The following is a 17,540-nucleotide window of genomic DNA, read 5'->3' on the forward strand; positions in this document are numbered from 1 at the left end:
TTATGTGGTCAAAAAATTGCAGTGCAGTGTGGCAAAAACTTATCAAATGACAATGTGTAATGTGAAAGGTAACACTTGTAGTGACAAGCCCACCGAGAATTAACATCAGTTCATGTTTATGGATAAATTCTGAACCGGAAAAAGGAGCGGTGCCACCACATTCAAAATTTGCAAAGTGATAGATTTAGGGTTGGGAATTTAATAGTAGAGGCTCATCGATTGGAATACAGAGAAAACAATGAGTTAACAAAAACATCACAAATATTCCAGAACATCAAATGAGGATGATCATTTTTAAAGAGAAGTAAAACACGATATTAAAATCAATGAAAGCATCACAGCACTCTTCATACATACATGATCAAGATTTGTGAGTTCATCTAAAATAATCCTCCATAGTTACAGTTTGATACTTCTGCTGTTGGGGTTTTCATGTTTAATCAATATTGGTAACACAAATGTAGATATACACATATGGACACACAAATTTACACGCACATGCATTTCCATCTCCATACATCCACTCCTAGGGTGTGGCAGAGATATGATGATATAAACCTTGAGATAACAGATATTTGTCAGCCAGTAGAGTTTTCTTTACTATTTCTAGTGAGAAAGTCATCCTTTGGTTCTCTGGTTGGATCAGATCACCGGGGGCAACGCTGCAAATCAGAACAATAAATGTTCTCTATCTGTGTTCCTCCTGGTGACTGCAGCTCTTGCCCAGTGACAGATACAATGATAGGTTGGATCAGTTTGCCCACCCCTCTGCACACACACACACACACACACACACACACACACACACACACACACACACACACACACACACAAAATATAAGCATCAGTAGGCTACAGCATTTATTTTCCAGTTGTGTAAATAGTTTGTTTATATATTTCCTTAAAATACAAGTCCCCAAAGGGAAATTTGTTTTACTTATCTGTTTTGAAACGTGATATTTTAATTTTAGCTGAGACTCTAAAATGGGTTGTGGGATGTTTTTGGGCTTCTCGCCTCACTGATAGAAATGTTCTTATAAATATTTTCTGCTAGTATTTTGAGAAAAAATGTTTTCTCTCTTTGTTTTGTAAACATAAAGAAATGTAAAAGTGATATAGCGTATGTTGAATGATGTTGCCTTGCTATTTTGTTTCATTTTCTATCTGTGTTTTGCTTTTCAATAAAGTGCCCAATACAACAATACATACAATTTCGGTCTTTTTGTGATTCCACAAACACATCTGACTATGACTGGAGCTACAATTATATGGATATTCCCTAAGTATTCACTATTGTCACAGAGACTATATTATGTTTATCTGACCTGTAGATGGTAAACTAAAGAGGGGGAATAAATGATTTTGGGGCACTTACAATTCTTTACAGATACTGCAGGGGGAATTGACTTTTCACATGACAAGATAACAAATGGGATGGTTTTGTTTGTTGCAGATCTTTTTTTTGAGAAAGTTTTGCATTCTCTCATTTGTATCTGCTTCCTCTAAAAAGAAAGGTCTTAACACAAGTTCTGAGTTTGATCCTCATAGGAGGCATATAGATGATAGCAGATCAGACTATTGTAAAAGAGAGGCTTAAGACTCAGACATTGATCAGCAGAGAGCAGAAAGAGTTTAAGCCTCAAAAGTCACAAACAATTTAAAACCACGTTTTCTGGATAAAATATGTGATACATATTGATTTGTTTGTGTAATAACCATGAATAATAATGTCTCAGATGTAGAAGTTGGAACAAAAGATCTGAGTTTTCTTATTAAACAGAAACTCTATAATGTTTTATAAAGAGCTTCAGCAACAATAAGTGAGGATGGAAAGAGAGAATAAACAGCACCAAAGCAAGAGCAAAATGAAAACCAGCATCAGGTGTTCAAACATCAACAGAGGTGTTCCATTTCTCTTGTTGAAGCAGTTTTCAGCGTCCACAGCTCCAGATCAGTTCAGGAGCATTCAGCCTGTCACACACAGATCACCTCATCTCATCTTTGGCTTTAAGAAGCTCTCAGGGGCACCTCAGCACATTTACTCACTACAACATCAATGAAAGCACTCTTGGATTTGTTGTTTGTTGTCGATATTTTTGATCAGGACTGTTTTCAATCAGCCACACAGAACACAAGAAGAATAAGACACTACTGCACCCCCACAAACTGTAGAGTATCTGATCTGTAGCTGACAGTGACCTCTGACCTCCCACAAGATTTAATACATGTCTGCACATTACATTATATTACATTACATTACATTACATTACATTACATTACATTATATTACATTACAATACATTACATTACAGATCATTCTAGAAGATCTGAGCAGCAGAAGGTAGAATACTCCTTTCATATGTGAACACAGCTGAGAAACCAGAATAAAGTCCCGCATGTCTCCCCATCCTCTGAAGGCTGAAATAACATCATTCTACTTTCTCTTTCGTTCATAACCTCACTGGGTCAGTTTCACCGAGTAACAAGTGACGTTGATGCTCAGTCTAAATTCCCATTGGTCAGATGAAGGTGATGACAGCGCTCCTCTTGGTTTTATCCTCAGTTGACGCTGGTTCCTCGAGCTGGAAAAATGCTATCTGCTGGTTATCAAACATAGAAATTGTTAATTTTAAAATCTATTAAAGCTTCAGAAGCGACAGCTCACAATGAAGACCTGTCTTGTTCTGCTCCTCCTGGGAGTCATACAGGACGCCGCAGCAGGTCATTTAAGACTTCTTTTTCTTCTTTTGAAGTTGGTTGATTGTAAAAGAACAAATGCTGTATGTCTTTAGTCTACTTCTTTTTATAGTCTTTGATAGTTCCAGCAGGACTTCTTTGCAGATTATAGAAATAGCCTAAATAAAAAGACAAAACCCAAACAAATCCATTATCTTAAAGTTCACGTTAGTAAATCCTGTCCCTGCAACTCTCTCTGATTGATCCCTATAGGTACTGTTAGCTAGTCACTGATGTTTGGCAATACGGGTCAGGGTATTAAAGGAGGCCGATAGCCTTCTGAAAGGGGCAGAACTGTAGGGTATAATATCTCCAATTTTAGGATAGACTAAATACAATAGGTATTTGTACATTAGATTGTTACTGTTTTGTTCACTGAAAAATAAAGATTTGAATTCAAATCCGTAATTTGTTATGAGTTAACTCATACAAAACTAAATATTTGAAGCCATTCATCAGATAATTCCACAGTTTGACTCCACAAACTGAAACATGAATATAGTTGACTGAGTTTAGCTGTTTACAGCTTGAAGATAAATCCTCCATCATATTATCAGCTGATATCATCTTATTGCAGATATATTGGTATCAGTGGATATGTTGGCTGATAACAGGAAACAGTAAACTAGGTCTGAGCTCATTTAGAAACACAGTCATCATTACATAGTTTGTCCACCAGAGAGCACAAGTTGATCTTTAAACTGGGAGATGTTCTGATCAGTGTGGATCTGGGTCACACTCATTATTTATGTCATGTGTCCATATCTATATTTTAAAGACCATCGACTGTTATATCAGATTTTAAAACCAAACTAAAAGTATTGATATCAGTATCAGCCTCAATGATCCAGCATCACCGAGCTCTACTGTTGTTTAAATATTAATCTATTCATTCATTGATTCTGGGACAGATTTGTAAAAGATGTTTTGGTGACTAGAGGAGAATTGTAAAGAAATGTGATGTGTGTTGATTCAGAGAGCAGAGGACAGTGGAGGATTCTGAAACAGACCATCAGAAACTCCCAGACACCTGCAGAAAGTTGACTCTGTTGATCCTGAAAATAATGTAGAATAAAGTTTGAGAGTCAGGACTGAGAGAGAACAAACATCAGTTGATGGTGGAGGAAACATTTTTATGAGATCGCCTTTAAATTCAGAATTTTTTTTACTTATAATTGGTTATCAGAGATATTTAGAGTTAAATTAAAATATAGTTCTAAAGTGAATATATAATATATAAACATAAAGATTAAAATAAGAAACTGAGTCAGATATTTATTTATTGTTATTCCTACATTTAAAATTCCCAAACCCTCTGACAACAACAACATCCAAAATATATAATCCATTCTTACTTGAATATGAAAAATGAAAGCAGCAAGAAAAGAGCAAAGAAACCCATTTCTGAACCGTATAAAGAGAAGTTCTGCAAGTTTTACCTTCAAAAACCTCTCTCCTTAATAATCCCCTGTGGGCCTCATGTGGACTTATTTATAAACGTGCAATAACAGTATATTTTTCTTTTTTGATATTCAATTCAATTCAATTTTATTTATAGTATCAAATCATAACAAGAGTTATCTCAAGACACTTTACAGATAGAGTAGGTCTAGACCACACTCTGTAGTTTACGAAGCCCCAACTATTACAGTGGTTGCCTCAAGAGCAAGCATTAGCAGTAGCTATTGCGACAGTGGCAAGGAAAAACTCCCTTTTTTGTTAGGAAGAAACCTCGGACAGACCCAGACTCTTGGTAGGCGGTGTCTGACGGCACCGGTTGGGGGTGTGATGAATGGTGGCAATAATAGTCATAATAAAGATAGTGGAACAGTGACCACAATGGTAGTCATAGTAGTTCATGTCATAGTAGGGCACAGCAGGGCGTTATGGGGTGTAGTGTGGCACAGCAGCCTGGGTGGACGCGGTTGGACGCAGCAGGACGCAGTCGGGCACTGCGTGGAATCGCAGAGCGTAGCAGGGTGTAGTAGGTCCATAGCGTCAGCTGCACCCAAGACCCCGGTCTAGGTGCCACCCGATTCCAAGGCGATGTTCTGGGTGAAGAAGAAGCAAAGGGACTCCGGGGAGAAAACTCCCCAGAGCTAGGTTAGTAACAGGCATTTCTGGGACTAAGATGCACACAAAAGGAGACAAGTGAAAAGAGAGAAGAGGGAGCGGCTCATTGTGTCCTTGGAAGGAGCTTCCCACAGCAGTCTAGAGTTATAATAGCATAACTAAGAGAGACAGGCTAAAGAGAGGGGCCCTGGACCGGGCTCGTACTCTCCCCTGCCGGAACGGGCTTGTACTTCCTGCCTCCCTCTACTCTACTACGCTGCAACTCCTCACTCCCTAACTGGGTCAAGATTACAACTGGTTGAGATTCTTCTCTAAATGTCCTAAAGGTCCTGATCTACTTTAGATTTCACTTCTTTGACTTCAGACGTTACTACGGGTTTTTAAGTTTTTTTCTAGTTATTTTGAGATGGGATTTGTTTTAAAAATCTAATTATTACATTGTTTATTTTTTTATTTATTTTCTATTTTTTTTTGTTATTTGAGATAGAATACAATTTCAGTTATATTTTTGATAAGAGGACACATCTGTTGTTTTGTAGTTTATATAAAGGAATATTTCCCAGTCATTTATCTGCAGCTCCTTCTGTTAACACATCGTGACAAAATCGTATCCTGGAGTTAAAATCGTGAATCGGATCGTGAGTTTAGTGCATCGTCACATCCCTAGTTATATAAAAACTGACATTATTACATTCATATTTTCTTACAGTGACTCACTCTCTGAAGTATTTCCACACTGGATCTTCTGGAGTCCCAAACTTCCCAGAGTTTGTGGTTGTTGGATTGGTTGATGACATTCCGATAGATCACTATGACAGTAACACCAAGAGAGACGAACCCAAACAGGACTGGATGAGCAGAGTCACAGAAGATGATCCTCAGTACTGGCAGAGGAACACTGACCTCCGTATGGGTGCCCAGCAGGTCTACAAACCCAACATTGAAGTTGCAAAGCAGCGCTTCAACCAAACTGGAGGTTAGTTTATGTTTCACTTTCTACTGATAAAATGTTTATATTTTCATTCTTTTATTTTAGTAAACACGTCTAGGTTTTTTATTGAGTTTACTCTTAGCAAAATGCTGGGTGAATTTAACATGGAGCTTTATTGTGAAGGTTAGACACGGAAGAGCCAGCGTTATGGCAGGGCTTTTTTTTCCGCGGCCTTTAAGTTTTATTCACAGTTTATTATCCAAATGCTGTCCAAACTGCTCCAAATTCCAGACCCCAAGTTCATTGGGTACCCAGGAAAGCAAGCGAGAAGTAGATTGGATGAACGGTTCTCTCTCACACACACACACACACACACACACACACACACACACACACACACACACACACACACACACACACAGATTAAACAGTTTGATGTATTTTCGTGGCTGAAACACACTCCGACTCAACAGAAACATTACTGAGACTGAGTGGACTGGATGCTGCTATACTACACTGATCCAGTGTTTCTGTCCATCCCATAATAAGCAGCAGAGACCATTACCACTTCATCTCCACTAGATTAGATCAGAATAAGTGGAGTGAAGCGGCCACAGTGAGCTGGTCCAGAAGAACTCTCCTGCAGGAACCCAGTTCATCCCAAACAGTTTGACAAACACACAGCTGATAGAGGAACATTACTGCCTGGTTTCTTAAACTACGGAGCAGGGGCCTGTAAACGGGCCACAGGCTGCTTCTGCTGGGTCCTCATATGAGAGGAGGAGCAGGATGTTTTAATGAAGCTGCTGACAGGAGCGCATGCTGAATGTCTCCTTCACATCTCAGCTTTAAAAGGTTCAACAGCACCACTCACTGTACTGACCTCAGTCTGGACATCCCATAATATATATATATATAGAAATATAGAAGAACTACAGATTAGATGAACTTTACTGGACCACAGTGTGTCTGTGTCTAATACACATTTATAGTGCTGAAACAATCAGTCAGTTACTACATCTGGTGATTACAGAATATTGATCGATCATCAACAAGATCATTATAATCAGATCATTATTTTAGTCTTTTATTAAGAAAAAAGTCAAAATATTTTGTAGTTCCAGTTTCTCAAATATGATAATGTTCTTCTTCTCTCTGTTTAATATCATTTAATATGAAATAGAGTTGAGTGTTGATCAGACAGAAGAAACTATTAGATTTCATCTCACACTCTCACAACTTCTGATCAACAGTTTTCAACATTTCATTTCACATTGTAAACATTTATTTAAATGTATCAAAAATACTCCTTACATAATCAATAATGACAAGAATAATTACTTTAAACACTAAATATTTAGCAGAACTACAGAGTAGATTAGATTTAATTGACCACAGTGTGTCTGTGTCGTAATAAACATATAAAGTGATGAAACTATTAGTCAATAATCTATTAGTTGATTACAGAAAATGAACTGACATCAATGTTGATAATCAAATATTTATTTAAGTCTTTTATGAAAAAGAAATGTGAGAATGTTGCTGCTTTTCTGTTTAAATTTGTTTGGTTAATTGATTAATAAAAATAATTGATAATGAAAATAATTATTATTTTGAGTTAACTGTTAACAGATGTCTCTCTCTCTCTCTCTCTCTCTCTCTCAGGTGACCACATTCTCCAGTGGATGTACGGCTGTGAGTGGGATGATGAGACTGGAGAGGTTAATGGTTTTTGGCAGTATGGTTATGATGGAGAAGACTTCATATCATTTGACCTGAAGACAGAGACATGGATCGCTCCAAAACAACAGGCTGTCATCTCCAAACACAAGTTGGACAATAACAAAGCTCGGATAGCCCAGGACAAACACTACCTGACTCAAATTTGTCCGGAGTATCTGAAGAAGTATGTGAACTATGGGAGGAGCTCTCTGCTGAGAACAGGTAGAATCACATGACCTGATGGAGTTTAATGGACACAACAATGTTAACATTTCTTCTTGTGTTTCTAACCAACAGTAACATTACAATAAATATTAAACAACAGAGACCCACTTTGTCTCAGTTTACACACATTTTCTCTCATGTTCTCACTTCTCTTCATCTCTCTGCCTCCCTCTCCTCTTTGCATTTATCACCACTCTTTTCCTCACTTTTTTCTCTCTCTTTCTTTCTGCTTTGTTTCTGTTTGTCTCTCTGTCTCTTTCTGTCTTTCTCACACTCCCTGTCCTCCCTTTTTAATCTATCTCACCTCCCTTTTTTACACATCAGTGAGGTTTATTTGCATTTCATAAAAAATGCATTTACAGGGCTCCAGACTAAGTTTTTGCCTTGGTTGCACTGGTGCGCCTAACTTTTTTATTCAGGTGCACCAGCACAAAATTTAGGTGCACCCAAATTTTTCCTTGCGTCGCCGTTAACGCTGAATGGGGATACACGATATATAGCTCTGTACTTTTTTACCAAGTGGGCTAAATGTTGAGTTTTAAGTCAAAGCCACTTTTCACAAGCTCTTTTATTAAAACAGATTGTGATTAAAATAAAATGCAAAGACAGGGTTTCCTTTACCAGTTTGAAAATATACAGCTGCAACACATTCAGAAAGTTATCTGAAATAAATAGCTTAGGATATATTAAAAAATATATATATCTCTGAGAAAGCTCCTTCACTTGTTTTCAACAACAATAACAGACTGATTAAAAGAGAGAGAGGACGCCCGGATAGCTCAGTTGGTATATATAGAGGTTCGACTGCGACCCTCTCCTGCATGTCATTCCCCCCTCTCTCTCCCCTTCCATGTCTTCAGCTTTCCTATCAAAATAAAGGCCGAAATCTTAAAACAGAGGGAAAGGGGAGTGCGATGGACTGAAGCGTATACTACTCACAGAGTGACGGCTGGCTGGGTCCAGCTGGGTCGAATGCGCTTTGGCGGGTCAGCGGCGTTACACGTCTTGTGTAGGCTATGAAATGTCTGTATCGTCACTGCGCTGCATTTTTATGAACTATGATATTCTGGCCATGGGTCACATCTCTCGCCCAGGTCCAGCAGGCTCCATCTCACGCTATTACTCAACGAATTGAAGTTAGTTGCATTTAATAACTTCTAATGTGTTTTTCGCCGTGGCGGCCGCAATAACAGAGAGTTACCAGCGGAAACACTGGTACCAATACAGGTTTTCCTCTCATACTTAACAATATATAGCTGTGTTAATAACAATTAAAACTGCTGCAGGGGTGCCGTGTGTGAGTGAATGGGGGCGGGGCTGCGCGGAGAGAGATCCAAACACAGGCACGGCTTTACAGAAGGAATGGGTCACGTAACGCAACATTAAACCATATCGATATAAACGACATCGCTTCATTAGTGCAGAGGCAGCGGATGCGAGGACGTTAGGTGCACCGGTGCGACCTAGGAAAAAACGCACCCTTACAAATTTTGGTCGCATGTGCGACCAAAATGGTCGCACTCTAGAGCCCTGATTTAAAATACATTACATCAAAAAGGAAAGATAATATTAATCTCCAGTAAATAATAATAAAGTCTTTGTCTTCACTGTGCAGAGGTTCCCTCAGTGTCTCTCCTCCAGAAGTCTCCCTCCTCTCCAGTCAGCTGCCACGCTACAGGTTTCTACCCTGACAGAGCCATGATGTTCTGGAGGAAAGATGGAGAGGAGCTTCATGAGGACGTGGACCTCGGAGAGATCCTCCCCAACCACGATGGATCCTTCCAGATGAGTGTTGACCTGGACCTTTCATCAGTCCCAGCTGAAGACTGGAGGAGGTACGACTGTGTGTTTCATCTCTCTGGTGTGGAGGACGACATCGTCACCAAACTGGACAAAGCAAAGATCAGGACCAACAGAGGTGAGACTGGAATCAGACGTGAGGAGGGAAACACACATTTAGTTTACTGTAACAGTCCTGTAGTTCATGTATTTTTATGTGTTGGAAGTTTTGTTTCCTTAAATGGTTTTGTTGTAACTTTCATCTAGTTTTTTTTATATATAACTTTAAGGTTTAGATCATTAAACTCCACCTCTGGACCTTGACAAGGGAATCAGCAAATCTTTTAATCATAACCTTTAATGTAAAGTAAAAGTTTTAAACTGCTTTGAAGGAATTATCATTGTCCACTACGATGTTTTTGTGTTCTGCCTGTCCAACGTTTACTTAAGGCCGTTTTATAGTCGTGCGTAGAATCGACGGCGTACCCCCACAGACCCCTCTGCGTCTACACCGGACCCTACGCCGTAGCCTGACGTGCACCTCTCGAAAAATGTAACTACAAGTCGCAGCCACGCGCGTCGCTCGGCCGTGGCTTGGTAGCGTTGCATTTCCCCCGACTCATTTCCTGGTTCTCCTTCTCCATAAACAACATGAAATCAAGGAGAGGGTTAACTTTTTTCTGCTACAGATTTCCCACCGTGGTCAGAAAGCACCGGGGAGACACTTTGTTTCTCTCACTATCACTCTAGAGTCACAACTTGCTCCGAAGACAATTGCCGTCACTCTCTCACTTTCTCCCTCGCTCTATCACCCACTCCCCCCACACACACACACACACACACACACACACGCCGGCTCGAGGCACACACCAACGCACAAGTAAACAAAGAATTTCGCGATTGACCCTCCAGAAACCACACACCCTCTAGCGTTCTGGTGGTGAAATGCACCGCGATGCAAAGAAACGCGCTCAACCCCGACGCAGAACTCCTAAAGGGTCACGACGCCGTAGGAGCGACGCCGTGGAGTTTGCGCACAACCATAAAATGGCTTTTAGCTTTAAATTTGAAGAAAAAGAAAAATTTCAATAATGAAACATACAAAACACTATTTAATTTAAATCCTTGTAAAAGGTTATTTTACAATCTTTTATTGCTGGTTTGTCAGCTTTTTTTCAGACCTTGTCTTAGCTATGTTATTGTGTGACCACAGTTCAGAGATTATAGGCACTGTATTGATCAGTAAATTAGTCAGAATAAAGTTAATTGGCCAAGTATGCTGACATTTAAAAAGGAGTTTGAACATGATTGTCAGAAGCTCTCATTGTGCTAAAAACCAACATTTGGGACAGAAACCAACAAACAGTTAAACAAAGACAAAGCTGGATAGGGATACAGACAGAGATGATAATTTAAATCAACAACAGCAGCAGGACAAACCACCAGACAGTGTCTGTATAGAGGATTGTGGTCTGGTTGATGAAAGGATGTTCTTCTCTTCTAACCTTCTATTGTTGTTTTCTGCTCCACAGAGAAACCCGTTGACATGATCATCCCCATGGTTGCTGCAGGGGTTGTTCTCGCTCTCGTCCTCATCACTGTGATCGGAGTTGTCATTTATAAAAAGAAGAATGGTGAGGAACCAGGGTTAATAGAAACATTGTCTCTCTTTTTTCTCTCTCAGTATTTTAATTTTAGACTTTGACTTGATGTTTTTATCCAGATTGCAAAAGTGAGATACATTTTATTTCCCAGTGACACACCAAAATCTGTTTTCCTAGACTGCATGAGTGCAACATGCCATGAGAGGGATGAGTGAGCTTATAATTTTAAAGTCCTCTGTCACGCACAGATTTATTTATTGACCAGTGGACGAGTGAAGCACAATTTAAAAAGGAATCTTGAATCACTGTAAGACTCAGACACAGTTTTGTGATAATATGATGACAGCATGATGATGTCACGGAGAGATGATAGGAAAATAAATAATCTAAAACAAATGATGGAAAGGACTTATTTCTGAGTTTGAGTGAGTAGAAGAGGGATCATCACTGGAAAGAAGGTGAAAAAGTCATTTTTAACTGTAATAACATTTATAATTTATTTTCTTTTTATTTCAGAAAAACACCCTGTAAGTACAACTTGTTTTTCCTCTATTTTCTCTGACTTTACATCACTCTGTAGATTTAAAATGTTTCTGGATGTTGTGCTGAAGAACTGTTTCCTACAGTGTTAGCTGTCTGTAAAACAGAGAGTCAGTTCAGAGCAGGATGTGGGCTAACAATGTGTTTCTGACCTTACAGATATGGACAACCGTGAGCTCTCAGACAAACTGAATCCAAATACCTAACTCCTAAACCCATCACCCTGCACCCAGTGAGTAGCTTCATACAGGACATGAACTACTATCAGCTGTTGTTAAACAGAGCTGCCTTAAACTCTGTGAAACCTTCTGGGATTGGTTCTTCATCCACTGGGAAACCTCTGGGACACGTTGGAGCTGTAAAGAACATCTCTGACTTTCTGTTGATTCTCCACAACAAAGGTGAAACTGTTTAATAAGAAGTGAAGTCAGATTATTAAGAGAAAGGAACAGATGATTTCAGAAACCTTCACATCAGCAGATAAAGTCTAATATTAAAAATTTAAATATGAACCTTTAGAAAAACAATGAGACCAATTTATTAAAATGGTGTCAAACCAAATTAAAATAAACAATTGTACTTCTAAAAAATATAAATACTTACAAAATGTTAACACTTAAATGACTGAATCATTGATATTTTAGGTCTAAATGATACTGTATTTATGAGTCTTTGTGGAATTAAACTCCAGATATTTTTGTTAAATTATTTTGTTTATTATTTTATGTAGGCCTAATTTATTTTATGTTTGTGTCTTTAGGTTTATGGATACATTTATCAGTGGATCAATCAGCGGAGCCACGTTCTCCTCCATAAACTGAACTCATCAGTTCTTCATCATCAAATCATAAACTGGTAGAATCAGGGCTGGGATCTAGTTGGAGATGCTCTGGTCTAAAATCATCTGGCCAAAGGACTATAGTTGAAAATTAGCCGGCTGGCTAACACTGGCACATTTACAGAAATGTTGATTAATGTGTGTTGTCCTTTATAAAATAAAGAAAGAAAAAAGAATTGATGGAATACAAAGAAAACTAGAACTGCAAGCAGTTATGACGGGGCCCAAGCCACCCACGCCAGTCGCCCCCGACGCCCCGGGGGAGTGCACGAAAGCGGAACCCGAAGCCGGGCGGCGGGGAGGCAAACGTCGCTAAACATCGAGAGGCGCGAGCCGCGACGTCTGCGGTACGTCGCTGTTGCAAACGTAGCGGTCACCAGTTCACCTCCACGCATATACGGACCACCTTTAAGAATTATCTACAATAAACAAACTTCTTACCCCCCTGACCGCAGGAGAGAGCAGAGAGAAATGAGAGAGTGACTGAGAGGGTGGAGGGGGGAGGCAGGTGTGGTGGTTGAAGGAGCAGGGGAGGTGGTCACGTTGCAAACGGCGTCATAGGCGCCGATTTATGTTTTCCTCCGTGGGTGCTTCGTGGGAAATTAAGAATCAATGACACTAACATAACCAATCACGCTATGACAGACTCTCCACTTAGCACCAACTGCAATGTTTAATTGCACGGTATCGGCTCCTATGAATGGTGTTGATTTTGGATTGAAAAAGTGAGAGAAAAGAGTTGCATTTGTCCATTGTGAAGGTTTAGCAACTTTGTCAAGTGGGTTAAGAAGTTTGTTTATTGTAAAAAACCAGGGGAGCACAAAAAAGGAAAAAACAAAATGTAATGGTAGGAGGCAAACATCAGTAAATATTGAGAAGTGTGAGCTGCAAGGTCTGTGGTACATTTCCATTGCAAATACCCCATTAACATTGAGTAAAAGTGCCAAAACTGGTCTACGTTGATTATAGCGCCCCCTAATGGCCGATCTTCGCCAAATTTGGTACAGCGCCTCAGAGCCACATGCCGAACGAGCACCACAAGTTTCGTGTTGATTGCTTTTACTGTGGCAGAGATATTGCATATGCAAATTTCCCATTTAAATGCATTGAGTTATTGGCCAAAACAAATAAACGTTGCTTATAGCGCCCCCTAAAGGCCGATCTTCGCCAAATTTGGTACAGAGCATCATAGTGGCATGTTGAACAAGGATCCCAAGTTCCTTGCTGATAACTTGTAATTTGGCCGAGATATGATATGATACGTGTGTGGTAGCTAGCTATGAAAATTTGTTTGGTCGTCAAATGCGCATACTTTAACATAGCAAAATTCCTTGAATAACTTTTGGTCAGGTCCATCTGGAGATGCTACCTACCAGGTTTCGAGCTGATCCGTCGCACGGCCTAGGACGAGTTCGAAAAAGTTGGTTTTGCGCGTGGGGGACCTCCAGAGGGGTCATGTCAAACAAGAATCTAAAGTTTGGCATTGATAGCGTTTATTTTGGCTGAGATATGGCAAAGTTGGTGTTTTAATCGTTAGCTACACAAATTTGTTCGTGCGTAATATGCGCAATTTTTATCCTATAAAAAATCTTTTTATTAACTTTTTGTCAGGTCGATCTGGAGATGCTACGGTCCAAGTTTCGTGCAGATCGGTCGCACGGTCTAGGAGGAGATCGAAAAAGTAGGTTTTTGATAAAAGTCTAGGCGGAAATGGGCGTGGCCTATATCACGTGATTCAGTTGGATCCAGGGAACACGTGGATATATGGGTTTTAGATGTGCGGTGTACGGTGTGGGAGTTATAGGGCCAAACGCGTTTTTTCTGCCATAGCGCCACCTAGTGGTGGAAGTGGGTCAATTTTTGCGCCTGAGGTCCTTGCGGAGTTTTGGACCATTCCTGTAAATGCCAACCCCCCACCATGTACGGTTTAGGCTGTAGTCGGAGTTTTAGGCGGAGAAGAATAACAATGAAGAGGAAAAATCAGTAGAAAAACAATAGGGTTCTACAGCCCTGCTGTATGAACGGCATAGCTTTGCTATTGCCCGTTCTTACAGACTCGGGCTTGGACCCCTAACTAGTTTGAAAAATGAGTTGAAATCTCTGGTTGGATTAGATTACCGGGGGCAACGCTGCAAATCAGTCAGCAACATCAGTCAGCAACACCAGTCAGCAACATCAGTCAGCAACATCAGTCAGCAACATCAGTCAGTCAGCAACATCAGTCAGCAACATCAGTCAGTCAGCAACATCCAGAAACATGCTGCGCAGATTAGACCCCAGAAATGTCCCGAAGGTGTAAATGTTCTCTGTCTGTGTTCCTCCTGGTGATAAACTGGACTAAACACACACACAAACACACACACAAAATATAAATATGTGTTAAATAAATATAAATATTTTCCAGTTGTGTAAATAGTTAGTTTGTATATTTCCTTAAAACTGAAGATCTTGTTTTGATTCCAACAAAGTAAAAATAATTTATGTCTTTCAGGTTTTTCTTAATTAATCATTAGTGTGTTGTTGTTTTTTTATTTCATAATATCTATCTTTTGATCTGTTTTGAAACATTTTAATTTTAGCTGAGATTATAAAAGGGTTGTGGGATGTTTTCAGCTTCTCAGCTCACTGAAATGTTCTTGTAAATATCTTGTGCTAGTATTTTGGGACGAGGGACGTTTTCTCTCTTAGTTTTGTAAACCGAAAAGCGATGAATGTTGAATGAAGTTGCCTTGCTATTTTTTCATTTTCTATTGGTGTTTTGCTTTTTAATAAAGTGCCCAATACTCCAAATGTCTGTCTTTTTGTGATTTCACATAAACCTCTGTGACTCTAGCTATAATTATATGAATATTGCCTGAGTATCCACTAGTGTCACAGAGACTAAATTAATGTTTGTCTGACCTAAACTAGAGAGCCAGAAGAACAAAATAATTCTTTACAAATAACTAAAGGGGGAAATTGACTTTTCACATGGCAAGAAAACAAATGGTGTAGGGACCCTTGCTACTCGAAAACGTCCACTACGTGGCTGGGTGGATAATTTAACTATTTAAGACGCGTGCACTATGTGAGCCAATGCCAAACATCGCCAGTAAGCATTTATTTTACAACTTAGGCCATTTCGCATACATAGAGTCCATTCATATGTGTAAACATCATACAAAAACACATTAATTCCACTTTTCTTCTTCTCGTAACATACTGCACGTTCAAAAAACTGTTTGCTCCCTTCTCTTCCCCACCTGTGCCCAATTGGCCATTGATTAAATCACCTCTGTCCCAGCCAAATGGACAGCGCCCTGGCTACCCCCAGTGGCGGGAGGATTAACAGCAACAAATAATAAACAAACCCAAATGGCTCTCACACACCGGCCCCTAATTGTTTCTGGCAGAAGACAAAACAATTCATAACTTTAACACAAGGAGCCCCTATATGTGAAACAACTCTACCGATTGAAACATTCAACTTAAAAGAACTCCCCATAGTCCATAAACGAATATTCCTTGGCCTTCCCTTGACCACAGGTAGAACTTCCATTAGTCTGTTGCTTCACAAAGAAGACAAATCTTTGTCACCGGTCTTTCGATTACACTGGTCTTGGTTTTAAGACGGACAGAGCGTACAAGTCCTTTCCTATCAGGAAATGTCTGCAGTATACGTCCAAGTACCCAGGATCCACGGGGTGCTGCTGAATCGACGACAACAACTACATCTCCAAGTACGAAACTTCTTTTCACTTTATTCCATTTTTGTCGTTCTTGCATCAATGGTAAATATTCTTGCGTCCATCGCTTCCAGAAGAGATCAGCTATGTACTGAGCTTGTCTCCATCTCCTTTTAATGTACAGATCTCTTTTTTCAAAGAGTCCAGGTGGAAGAATAGGCTTTCCTTTCATCAACAAAATGTGATTTGGTGTTAATGGCTCAAGATCATTGGGATCTTCAGACAATCTTGTAATAGGACGATCATTAAGTATGGCTTCCACTTCACATAACACAGTGTGAAATCCCTCATCGTCCAAACACTGCTGACGAAGAACGGTGTTCAGAATCTTTTTGACCATACGTATGATCCGTTCCCATACACCACCATGATGGGATCCAGCAGGGGGGTTGAAACTCCATTTTATTCCTTCCTGTGCCAAAGTCCTTTGAATTTTGTCCTGGTCCATTGAAGCTAGAGCTTCCCTGAGCTCTCTTTCAGCTCCTACGAAATTAGTTCCGTTATCTGATCGCATCTTAGAAACTTGTCCTCTACGGCAGATGAATCTTCTCAATGCATTAATACAAGAATCTGTATTAAGTGAGTAAGCGACTTCCAAATGGACTGCTCTACTTGTCATGCAAGTGAAAAGTACTCCGTAGCGCTTTAGGATATTACGACCTCTCTTGACGTCAATTGGCCCAAAATAATCCACACCAACATTTGTAAACGGTGGAAGATCAGGCACAATTCTTTCCGTGGGTAGATCCGCCATTTTTTGCTCACCCACTTTACCTCTGCAACGTCTACAGAAGTAACATCCAGCAATTACTTTCCTCACCGCTGAGTTGGCGTTTGTAATCCAATATTTTTTTCTTAGAGTAGAGAGTACATGATTTCTACCACCATGGCCCAGTTGCTCATGAATATGGCGGAGTAAAAGAGTGGAGATATGTTGTTCTTTGGCTAAAATGAGTGGGTGCTTTGCAGCTTCAGGCATGCACGCTTTGCTTAGCCGTCCTCCAACTCTTAAAAACCCTTCTTCATAAACTGGGTCAAGTTTATAGATGGGGCTCTCTTTCTTTACTTTGGACCTTCCAGATGCTAATGCATCAATTTCGTTGTGAAACCTTTCCCATTGACTGAAACGAACAATCGAGGTCTCGGCTTCAACAAGATCCTCTGCAGACAACTTTTGCTCACCTAAGGTGGCTTTAAATTTCTGCATGCCCACATTGACAGTCAGTTGACTCGTATCATCACTTGACGACAGTAACTGCTTCCTTTCCTTACTTAAAGCAGTCAATATCATTCTTAACTTTAGAATCCAACCTACGGCCAGTTTCAACCTTTTCCAACTGGAAAAGTAAGTGATCAGTTTATGCGTG

General features: G+C 39.8%; 1 protein-coding gene and 2 long non-coding RNA genes across 3 annotated transcripts in view; 2 read left to right on the plus strand and 1 right to left on the minus strand.

Annotated features, from left to right (window-relative positions):
* The window catches only part of LOC116047053, a 28,876-nt gene extending 17,690 nt beyond the window's left edge, over nt 1-11,186 (plus strand). Inside the window, exons 5-8 of the mRNA XM_031295552.2 lie at nt 5,519-5,785; nt 7,406-7,684; nt 9,303-9,605; nt 10,999-11,186. Of these exons, the coding sequence (XP_031151412.1) occupies nt 5,519-5,785; nt 7,406-7,684; nt 9,303-9,605; nt 10,999-11,171 (1,022 nt within the window). The 3' untranslated portion in view covers nt 11,172-11,186. The remainder of the gene's footprint in view (nt 1-5,518; nt 5,786-7,405; nt 7,685-9,302; nt 9,606-10,998) is intronic.
* On the minus strand, nt 591-14,801 carry LOC116047062. The gene is made up of 4 exons (XR_004104306.2): nt 14,623-14,801; nt 5,062-5,071; nt 4,352-4,355; nt 591-631 (listed from the first exon to the last, which is right to left on the minus strand). It is a non-coding gene; the product is annotated as an uncharacterized LOC116047062 (long non-coding RNA).
* On the plus strand, nt 11,621-12,506 carry LOC116047063. The gene is made up of 2 exons (XR_004104307.2): nt 11,621-11,842; nt 12,371-12,506. It is a non-coding gene; the product is annotated as an uncharacterized LOC116047063 (long non-coding RNA).
* Nucleotides 14,802-17,540: the final 2,739 nt, after the last annotated feature.

This window comes from Sander lucioperca, chromosome 14 (assembly GCF_008315115.2).
Source record: "Sander lucioperca isolate FBNREF2018 chromosome 14, SLUC_FBN_1.2, whole genome shotgun sequence".
Taxonomy (NCBI): domain Eukaryota; kingdom Metazoa; phylum Chordata; class Actinopteri; order Perciformes; family Percidae; genus Sander; species Sander lucioperca.